At 31.9% G+C, this 10,857-nt stretch overlaps 3 protein-coding genes across 4 annotated transcripts; 1 reads left to right on the forward strand and 2 right to left on the reverse strand.

Annotated features, from left to right (window-relative positions):
• Positions 1 to 1,970: 1,970 nt before the first annotated feature.
• On the forward strand, positions 1,971 to 4,863 carry LOC115452282 (caltractin). Its single transcript, XM_030180759.1, has 3 exons — positions 1,971 to 2,249; positions 2,372 to 2,741; positions 3,497 to 4,863. Exons 1-3 carry the CDS (start codon positions 2,247 to 2,249, stop codon positions 3,658 to 3,660), a joined length of 537 nt encoding a protein of 178 aa, XP_030036619.1. The 5' UTR covers positions 1,971 to 2,246; the 3' UTR covers positions 3,661 to 4,863.
• A 278-nt stretch (positions 4,864 to 5,141) lies between these two features.
• Positions 5,142 to 6,159, reverse strand: LOC115452281 (ribose-5-phosphate isomerase). Its single transcript, XM_037441379.1, has one exon. The coding sequence runs from the start codon at positions 6,018 to 6,020 to the stop codon at positions 5,241 to 5,243; it is 780 nt and encodes a 259-aa protein (XP_037297276.1). The 5' UTR covers positions 6,021 to 6,159; the 3' UTR covers positions 5,142 to 5,240.
• Positions 6,160 to 7,804: 1,645 nt separating this feature from the next.
• On the reverse strand, positions 7,805 to 10,162 carry LOC115452283. Of its 2 annotated transcripts, none has more exons than XM_030180762.2 (3): positions 9,820 to 10,162; positions 9,007 to 9,152; positions 7,805 to 8,762 (listed from the first exon to the last, which is right to left on the reverse strand). In XM_030180762.2, exons 1-3 carry the CDS (start codon positions 9,936 to 9,938, stop codon positions 8,080 to 8,082), a joined length of 948 nt encoding a protein of 315 aa, XP_030036622.1. In that variant the 5' UTR covers positions 9,939 to 10,162; the 3' UTR covers positions 7,805 to 8,079. The 2 variants fall into 2 exon arrangements, with proteins under 2 accessions (XP_030036622.1, XP_030036620.1); XM_030180760.2 differs by having other exon boundaries at positions 7,812 to 8,765; positions 9,820 to 10,161.
• Between the last annotated feature and the right edge of the window lie 695 nt (positions 10,163 to 10,857).

Raw genomic sequence — 10,857 nt, forward strand, 5'->3', positions numbered from 1 at the left:
TATAACTTATTGCGCCTGCAACTTCGCGCACATTTAGATCTATCTAAGGCTGATAAGGCTCGACCGAGATCTCGGTCTCGGTCTCGGTCTCGGCATTCTCGGCTATAAATTCAGCCGAGAATTTTGTCTCGGTTCTCGGCTACAAACCGCCGAGATTCTCGGCAATTACCGAAAAACTTTGTACGGAACAGAACGAGATTCAAATCAGCGCGCGGCTATATTCGTCGCTCGGTGTGAGTGACTGAGTATGCAGTCTGCGTTGTGATTGGTTGGAGTCTCAGTTGGTGAACTGCGGCCGCCTTTGCGCCGTTCGTTCACGGTTTATTTAGCCATTGTTGTTAAATTGAAATTAGTTACAATATTCTAGTTAAGAAAAGTAAGTAACAAACCCACATTAGGCCAGCTTGGTGAATGCCTAAACCGTCTCAGTAGTAAAGGAGAGATGTTCCTAGCAGTAGGATCCAATATTTAATACATCGTATAAATTGTATAAATGTAAGTACTTTTTAACCGACTTCAAAAAAAGGAGGAGGTTATCTATTCGACGTGAATGTTTTTTTGTATGTTTGTTACCTCAGAACTCGCTCATTTATGAATCGATTTGGATAAAAAATCTTTTTTTATTCGAAACAATTTCTCTTCAGATTGGTTGGTTATGTGAAATTATTTTTTGGTTTTGAGTGGTTTTTGAAGGCGGTTTAATTTTCTGTTAAAATTATTTTATAAGTATTGTTTTGCTGAGTTATTACTTGTACGATAAAAGGAGACACTCTTTGAAGGGTGAAAATACAAAAAAAAAAATTATACTATATTATTTGACTTTGATTGTTAAGGCGATACCTCAAGGTCCATTTTCATACATTTTGTTTCACCTTTAATCTGGGTAACTAAACAAGTATTGGCAAGTAAAGAATTTAAATTCACGTCTAGTTAGTGATTAATTCTCGCAGTTGAAAGAAAAACGTAAAAATAATTAATAATCATGGATATTTCTGCCTTTAAAATTTAATATGACGAGATTAAAGGTGAAACAAAATGTATGAAAATGGACCTTGAGGTATCGCCTTAAGCGGTTTTTTTTATAAAACAGTGCCTACTGTAGTATACAGTTAACAAATTTTTTATAGTTTATTCATGATTTATCTATTCTCGGTCTCGGTTCTCGGTCTCGGCCGAGATTGAAAAACCCGTCTCGGTCGAGCCTTAAAGGCTGATAATATAGTTGACCCCGGGCGGTAAAAACTCAGGGTACCCTACTTCGTTTAGCTTCTCTAAGTAATCTGTGTTCGTTTCATATTCCGAATTCAGAACGTGATTTTGGATTATAAGCCCTATAATCATAAAATCACGTTCTGAATACTCTAGTGCTGCTATTTTTTTAATACCTCAACGGTTTTCAAAAAAAAAAAAATGCAAAGGCTATCAGCAATGCAGCCTAGTCCGCCGTTTCCTTAGTGTTGACGGTTGGAACCAGTGTTTCTACTTTTTGGGATTTACCTCCTTTTCGGACCGAAATGGCCGTATAATAATAATTTTATATAGCCTAAGGATTTTTTATTATGGACAGGGATTTAGAGAAATTTGGGGTAGAATCGAACTTAGGGTTGAACTCAATTTTTTTCTAGTAAACATTTTTCAACTTATGACTTTATTTTGTAGCTCTAATGTTTTGCGGGAAATTGCTCCGATTTATAGTAAATGTTATCGATTAAAATTTATTTTTACCTAACGTTGGGATCATTTTTAGACGATAAAAAACATCAATCCATGCTTAAAGTAAATCTAGTTGTACTTAGATAACTATTTCATTTTGAAATACGCGAGCAAGCTGTTTTTATAGTAATGTTCCCTAAAATAGGAAATTTTTATGATCTGTGAGTTAATTTCAGGGATTATTTTATAAAATCTAGGGTAAAATCAGAATCGTAAATAGAAACACTGGTTTGAATTTTTTTCCCATCAGTATTGTACTATCCCTAGGTATTATTATAATTTATAGTACAACACTATTGTACATGTTTGACATAACTGATAACTGATTACTGTTGACAGAATCTATTGGTAACTAAAATCCAAAACCAAACAATAATCGATACATAAATAAAATATAGTAGAATGAACGTTTTGTGAACACTTCACCGATCTTTGTAACTTGATAAATATATTGACTAAGTTTCATAAGTCATAAACTAGAATTTGTTATGAATAGTTGAGCTGCGTTTTAAACTAAGAAAATCGTGTTAGAAATGGTAAGAAAGACACTATTTACTTTTACCATTCTTTCTCACCTTACAAAGCTTATCAATTTTATAGATTATTGATTTTGTTATGTTGGAGTGTTAGATAAATCAGCTTTTTTGTGGAATTATAGGCGACAGCAGTGACTACAACCCAGAAAAAAACCGGCGGCTCGAATAATGCTACAGGTGGGGTAAGAAAGAAATCTGGTCCTAAATTTGAACTCACAGAAGAACAGAGACGTGATATAAAGGAAGCTTTTGATCTCTTTGATACCGAGAACACAGGAAAGATTGACACAAAAGAGTTAAAAGTGGCCATCAGAGCTCTCGGTTTTGAACCTAAAAAGGAAGAAATCAAAAAGATGATTGCAGAAATAGACAAGGGAGATGGGAAAGTGTCTTTTGATGATTTCTTGGAACTAATGACATTTAAAATGGCTGAAAAAGATACTAAGGAAGAGATTATGAAGGCTTTCAAACTATTTGATGATGATGAAACTGGTAAATAATATTGTATATTATAGTTGGTACATGAAAAATGGCAAGAGCAAGTGGCGCTATTATGGTACACTTATTAAAGTAGATGCAGAATAGTTGAATAATTATAATGTTGTCCAACAAGATACATTTCACCCTTATTAGTCAGCCATTAGAACAAGGTTGGCCAATTATATTTGCTCTGCACCCACACTCATACAAATCAGTTTATCATGGCTGGTTTCATGAATACTCACATTTCCAATCACTGTGTCTGTGTCTGTCTTAATAGCCTTTCCTGCTGGGCTTAGATTAATCAAACAAGCCTCATCAATCACAAGCTAGTGGTTTTAGCGGATCAGGAACCCCTGTTTCCTCACCTTTGCCAAATCATTCACATTCTTTTGTGATCATTTGCTTTTTGAAATTAAAGAGTACATGCTATCTTGGATGTGCAATGAAACAAGACAAATATAGTCTCAAAATTCTAACATCATAATATTCAATGTTAAAAATTATCCTATCCTAAACTACTGGTACTTTTTTAATCATTTATATTTTAGGTCATTTTTGCTTCTACAAAAATGATGCCTACAATAAGTCTTTGCAAAACTCTTCAAATATCTATTGTTATTTTATCATTATATAAATTTAACCTTCTAAATATTTTGATTGTGATTTTAGAGCACCAATAATTTTTTTTAATTACATTATGTGGAGTATTTTTTCTGGGTAGGTATTTCATTCTATACATAAAATAATAAATATGTTTATTGCAGGTAAAATTTCATTTAAGAATTTAAAGAGAGTTGCAAGAGAACTTGGAGAGAACTTAACGGATGAGGAGTTACATGAAATGATAGATGAAGCAGACAGAGATGGTGATGGGGAAATCAATCAAGAAGAATTTTTACGTATTATGAAGAAAACCAGTCTGTATTAGTTCTAAGACTACTGAATATCTTAAGATTACTGAATATTACTTCACTTTTAAAAATTGAACCCAATTAAGGATTTTTTAAATTGTGGAAATTTAAATTAATACTACTACTATTAATACTGATTGCATAGATAACACTGTTATTATTCAAAATCTGAAAGAATATAAAAGGGGATCACCAAAATTGCCAAAAATACTTACATTCCACCTTGTATGTAATATGTACAAATCAACATTAAATGGTCCTAAACCTTGTATAGGAGTGTTAATTCTAAGATCTGTATTTTGTTCAGTAGATTTGAGTACTTACTTTAATAATTTAAATAAGTTTAATTTGTTTTATGTTTATTATAGTGAGTAAATAGTACCAAACCCACAAAATGGTATAATAACTAGGGATGTTATGGATATTTGCATTGGCCTACACACTGAGGGACTTCAGCATTAATTGTAACATCCATATCTATCTACACATTTTTTGAGGATGCAGATTTCAAATTCTTATGCAGCATGCACCTGTGCGAAACAGGGTAGACTCTGAATAAGTAACAACTTTAAAGATTTATATCTATAGTCATTCTAGATTTACATCTAGAATGAACTATTTTTCAACATTCCTTAATAAAACATATTACTACAAAAAGGTCATGGAAAATTACATTTTTAAACCTGTGGATGTTAAACTTGGCTGACTGTTCCATGTTTGTAGTAGCACAATGGCATAGTTGGGAATGGAACGAAATTCTATTTCATGTTTTTTTACTGCACATTTTGTAAGTTAAACTTTCTTGTAGCTTTAACATTTTACCTATTTTTGTGTGCACTTTCTTTCTAGTCAATTAATTTGTTTACTGATATAGCCACAAACTAAACCGCACATTATATGGGTATGCATTTAAGTTATTAGCCTAAGCAAGATCCCAACATACATGACATATTTTAGAATATAGTATAAACTCATAATTCCTTTTCTGTGAGTTATTATTGTTACTTTAGCCTTTTGTGAAACAATTTGTATGTTATCAGTTGACCTTTTGTAGTTTTATCTAACAAGAAGGATGTAATATTCATTCCATATAATGGCTCTAAATTTTTTAGTCACTAGCAGATAATGCGACCCATTATTGCGTAAGATGTGTTTTTATGTTTATGCTAAGAAAACTGTTTTGTGATATTTGCCTCTATAATAAATTTCTTATTATATAATGTACATTTTAATTAAATCTTTAGACATATAAATTCAAACAAGTAGTAGATGAAAAGTCATCACCATTTCAAGAAAACAATTTTCACTTACAGTGAATTGTAAGTTTATTGCATCATTGCAGGATGGGATTTGTTTTCAGGAAATCTAATCAACCATATTATAAAAAATCTACAATACATCAATTCCATAAGACAGAAGAATCATTATAGTTTAGCCAATTTATTTGTTCTAGGCAAATTCACATTTTTTGTTAAATTGGTGGAAATAAATAGATAAATATTAAAAATATTATTTATTTAAAAATGTTTTTTTAACAAAAGGTATAAAATGTAAATCTTATCTGAGATTTCTTTTCATGATAATTATTTTACTTATATTAGTTAAATCTTTCAACAACATTTCCTTCAGGCTGCCCAAAATATGCTTTGTGACACATTTTAACAAACAGACCTATTTCCACAACTCCAGGAATCATCTTTATAGCAGCACTGACTTTCTCCCAATCTAAATCTTGGTTAGTAAATACCCAATCAAGGATAAAGTTTCCATTATCTGTCACCACTGGACCAGCCTTTGCTATAGCACTGCGGAGTTTAAAATCTCCTCCATACATAGCCATAATCTTGTTCTTTATGGGAACATATGCCATAGGGACAACTTCAATTGGAATACCCTTCTTGTATCTATCACCTAGCTTCACAGAATCTTTAGTATAATCAGCAATAACAATGAGCTTTTTTGAAAATGACGCAATTATTTTTTCTTGAAGCAAACATCCACCACCGCCTTTTATTAGTGTCATATTCGAGTCAACTTCATCTGCACCGTCGATGGTTACGTCAATAATGGGATTTGTATCGAGTTCTCCAAGCTTCAGGTTATGTTTTATGATTAGCTGTTTCGCTTGAAAAGATGTGGGTATACAGGTGACCTTCAGGTTTTCTGACTCCACTCGTTCAGCAAGTCTTTGTACAGCGTATACGACTGTCGAACCACTGCCAACGCCGAAAATGCAGTTGTCTGTGACAAATTCATCGACGGCCCGGTATGCAGCCACTTGTTTTGCTTGTTCCAAAGACATTTTTGATAAATTTCTAACTAATACTTGAAAGTTGCGGTGATAATACCTTAATTTTGTTCCACAGGTCTTCCACATACATCAAAGATATTAATAGAGTTTTATTTATAAAAGTTCACAAATAAAAGACACCAACTCCACGCACTCGAAGCGCTATAGCGGTCACCAATAATGTCAAGTGTCAACTCAACACTGTCAACTGTCGATAATGTGAACTGACAATATTGTGACAATATCACAACTGCCAACTGCTGAGGGGGTAGAGTGAAGTGCAAACTCTAGACGAAAGAGAATCATGAACATTTGCAATCGAAACATTCAACTCATTCGAATAAATGCAAAAAAAAAATTTTACTTCTTAATAATAATATTATCATAGTGTATATGACGCTAATAGGCTGAATGATTGGATAGTCTACTCAAAGCGACTTAAAATAAGCGACTGAGAGAGCGATAATCGCCGAGTGACACCTGCGTCATCTTCCAGTCATAGTAGTTTCTATTCAATTACCTGCTCACTTCGAATATTTATTTTGGGTGTGGCTTCCGGCTTACCTGTAGTAGTAGTAGTAGTAGACTAGTAGTAGCAAATTATGTTCTGTTCTAACTTATCATTAGCGATTTGTATAATATACTTAAATACTGATTAGTGGTTGTCATTCATTATTATTATTAGTTTTGGATTCGAATGAATGTCGGTACTTGTTAGTTGTAGATTACTCGAATCAAAGATTACATTTAATTTGAATACTCAGATTATTCTCAGTCGCGCATATAATATTTATATGCAAGCAGTATCAAGTTGCGTAAAAATATTAAGCCAGTGTTAATTTTTTCTAGTTACCATAAGGTATGATTAACATAATATTATTATTATAATATTATAACCTAAAAAACATATGCTCACGTTACGGCTACGTTCTACTAAATAATTCGATCTATTTTCGCTAGAGGGCGTAAATTTTTTGTAGATATCTATCAAAATTCAGAACTACATGAATATTATTCTCATAAAGTGTTAGATTTTTATTATTCTAAATTATTTACATTATTAGAGTACATCTAAAATAATCAACCAGTTACTTCCTACGTATAGAGGCTAGAGGCAAGTGGCACTATTTTATATGGGGATCAAGTTGAAAAATTGTCCAGCTATTGTAAGCAGCAAATTACAAATCAAAAACGCACCACAATAGCGCTGGCGTAGCTTTTGTTACGCTAGCGCTAGGGTATGATAACATGTAATAACAATCATGTTAACGGAGTGAAGTATGCTGATTTGAAGAATTTAACGTATCTGATGACTCTTGTAGTTGATATATGGAGGTTAATGAAGCTGCAGTATATAAAAGCGCGATTATAATAAAGGGGAAGCCTTTTTTTCTTGTTTAATTTAATGTCTTACTTCAATAACTTTTGGAGGTATGTTTAAATTGACCCACTTGCTACCATGGCGTCACTATAATTTGCCACTTTTTGACGGACACTTGCATATACGAGATAGTTCTACTTACCTCTACCTTCCATATTTTATGATTCAGTTAGTCTTGATTTTTGTATGGAAGATGTTGAGAAGATGAAGGGACAGACCGACAGAGAGCTTTATATCTTAGGTTTAGTCACATGGCTCTGTTAGTACCCTTTGGGTGTTAAATCCTAATAGACTTAGTGCCTCTATAATTTGTATTAGGTACAGTCACTTTAGGTCACTTTAGGAATACAAATAAAACTTATAAAGCCAGAGCCAATATCTAACTTAACGACTTATTTTGGTAAAATATGGTTTTTTAATTGGCCGTGTATCGGTGGTTTCAATACAATAGCTTCTTGATAGAACTAATTAGCTTCTGTAAAGTTTACTTCCAAACGAACCTTATACCTGCCTATGGGGGTATCTATGCCTATATTGGTAAGTAGATTACAAATTATCGTGGTTAATAAAAACTCATGATTGAACAATTTGTATTGTTACTTTAATTTATTGACGTTATTTAATAATATAATTGTATGAAAAATGAAAATAATTTACTTCAATGAATATTGTTACGTTGGTGTATTACTTTTTATTTACCATTTTGATAACTAATAAATATGCTAATTATTAATAAAATTTAAATGATTACGTTTGATGATTGATCTAATCAGAAATAATTTCTTTAGACAAGGATGTCAGACTTCTAAGCAAATTATCTTGATCTCTAAGCAATTTCTTTATAATAGACAAATGGACCGTAACGTCTAAATCAGGCGATTTTCTAATGAATTTTATTTTCGAGCTCATATGAAAGTTTTTTTGATATTTTTTATGACATGCTAAAGAAATGGGAACTACGTATTTTGCTTTATAATTCTCGTTTCTTTCCCTATGAGAATTATTTTCTTTCTGAAGTCTTGCATTCTGACAGCGTAAGTTTTTCAAATCTTCCGTAACAGCTTCTAAACTATTATTTAAAATATTTATTTTATTATTAAGGAATCGATTTTTTTGACTCAGTTGCAAATTTATTTCTCGTTCGTTGTTGTAATCTGCATAATATTGACCACAACATATTATAATTTGTTTTAATTGTTGCGTGACTGAAATATCAGGTAAGCATTTGTTGTTTATTTTTTGTAATTCATTATAACCAAGTTTGATAAAATCAAACAAGTTATCTAATTCTTCACGGAGCGCCTTGTTGTCTCTAGTCGTGGTCTGAATAATTTGTGATGTTTGTCTGTATTTTTGATATAAATCCGCATACTCGTTTCTCGCAAGATGCAAATGGCCGTTAAGGGAAGTGCTTTCATTTTCTCCAGCTGAAATAGCAGCCTGGGCTACTGCTGAATACAAAATAAAAGGATAAACAACATTAGTTATGTTTTCTACTGCATATTACTTGCATCGTTATAGTACGTGTAGGTATGCAAATGATATTTATATTTTTAATTTATAAAGGATTGTTACAATATCTAAAAGCCCAAAAGTATAAAACGGATGCCCATACAATAGGTGGATAATAATATGATATGATTACTTTACTACCTTAAAAAGCTAATTATTCATAAAAAGGTTTATACTTACTACAAGCTGTTTTAACTTTCTCCTTCAGTTTTTTTATCATTTTTCTTTTGAATGCTAGCGAAGATTTTGATTTTATAAGTTTGTTTATAATGTCTTCGTCGTCTATTATATTCGCATTTGAAACTGTATTATTTGGATTTTGAAATCTAAACAATACGAAGGACTTATTAACCCATTTATGGATTGCTAGTTTAGATAATACCTCGGAGCAGGAGAAATATGTACAAACTACTGCTTTTTGGACGAAAAACACAGTCCATTATATATACCTTATTGGGGTTAAGTACAAAGATCCTTATAGTTTAAGAGGCCATGACTGCAATCTCTTATTTACCATTGAGGTTGGTATGATGCAATAATTTCGATTAACGAGAGAATATTCAATTCCTAGGTTTTATTGAACTATAAGCTTAACTAGTCTAAGTCGTTGTGATTGCGTTGAGATAGTAATATATACCTAGATAATATATATTATATATTGAAATATGGGGATTAAAACCGTAGATACAACTAAGTACATATGTATTAATATTCTGCAAGGTATAATAAGTGCTGAGATTAGTATTGAATCTACGAGGATGTAGTGTACGTGTGGGTGATTATTACTGCTTTATTTATTTCTGCCGCCAAGTAGCAAATATACCTAATTAATCCGGCCAATTTGAAACAGGTCAACATAATTGCGTCAACTAGCGAGGGGTAATCATATCTCGTGAATCGGTACTTTATCTAGATCCTATTCCACTTAGGTATGTACTTTAGGGTCCCTTTGCCGTGTCCGTATAAAAAGGCTAAATAATAAATTGTACTTACAGAAGTATTTCCTGAGCAATAGCATTCAACGCTTCTTTCATTTTATCACGCTTGACTTCATTTACATTAGTTATTGTATGATTACAGGTACTTTCACAATCCTTGTCTGCACAAATCATATTTAATACTTGGATAAATTTTAAATTATAATTTAATAATCAGTTTTATAATATAGTTGACTAAAATTTATAAATTTTGAATATTGGTATTAAATGCTAATAAAAATAGCAGTAAGAGAAATCACAAGGAATCATCAGGATGACATCAAAGAGAATTGTAATTGATTGTAATATATTGGATGACATTATGATTTTATGTTCAACATCAAAGAGAATTACAATAGATATGTAAATTCAGCATAATAATAATATTGTCCTATGTAGTTTAAATACTCTTTGTATAATATTTTATAATTATTGTAATCGATTTCCGAGGATAAGATTAAATAGTTCGTATGGGTTAACCCAGATGTATAAAAACACACACTGCGTCTGGGAATGGACTGGAACTAGGGTTTTTAAAAGGAAAATATTGTATTGAAAACAGTCTCTTTTCAAATCTTGACTGTTGTGTTCTTAACCTTCCGACTATATAAATATATAATAAAAGTATGTATGCCTTACGGTTTTATAGACGATGTTTTCTGATAAAAAACAAATAATTATCAGACCCCGTGGCAATGGACACGGTGAACCTCGCAACTTCTTATAGTAGTATCACCACCAGCAAGAACTTTGAATTCCAAAGCATTGCATGACACTGCATACATTTTGTAAACTGTTGGCGACGTGCCACCAACTAATCACGTAGCAATATATAGTTAGTTTAGTTCAGTAAGTCATAATGTGAAAGAATTTCGATATATAAATAAAAGGGACCCATGTCATTGATTTTAAAACCTTTTCAATATATTAGCGAGGATTTCATGCACAATAATTAATGCATGAGTTTTCACAAAGGCAAAGTAACTGTTTATAATTTGTCCGAACACTACTCATACTTTTGAATTAACTGAAAGGGGGGTGCTTGTAAGATGTC

This window comes from Manduca sexta, chromosome 22, assembly GCF_014839805.1.
Source record: "Manduca sexta isolate Smith_Timp_Sample1 chromosome 22, JHU_Msex_v1.0, whole genome shotgun sequence".
Taxonomy (NCBI): Eukaryota; Metazoa; Arthropoda; class Insecta; order Lepidoptera; family Sphingidae; genus Manduca; species Manduca sexta.

Excerpts from the sequence above, each read along its gene's own strand:
- LOC115452281 (XM_037441379.1), bottom strand. The coding sequence starts at position 6,020 with ATGTGGAAGACCTGTGGAACAAAATTAAGGTATTATCACCGCAACTTT.
- LOC115452283 (XM_030180760.2), bottom strand. The coding sequence starts at position 9,938 with ATGATTTGTGCAGACAAGGATTGTGAAAGTACCTGTAATCATACAATA. Across the intron at positions 9,153-9,819 it reads ATTGCTCAGGAAATACTTCT|ATTTCAAAATCCAAATAATA; the intron begins GTAAGTACAATT and ends CGTATTGTTTAG. Across the intron at positions 8,766-9,006 it reads GAAAGTTAAAACAGCTTGTA|CAGTAGCCCAGGCTGCTATT; the intron begins GTAAGTATAAAC and ends TTTTGTATTCAG.
- LOC115452282 (XM_030180759.1), top strand. Across the intron at positions 2,742-3,496 it reads ATTTGATGATGATGAAACTG|GTAAAATTTCATTTAAGAAT; the intron begins GTAAATAATATT and ends TGTTTATTGCAG.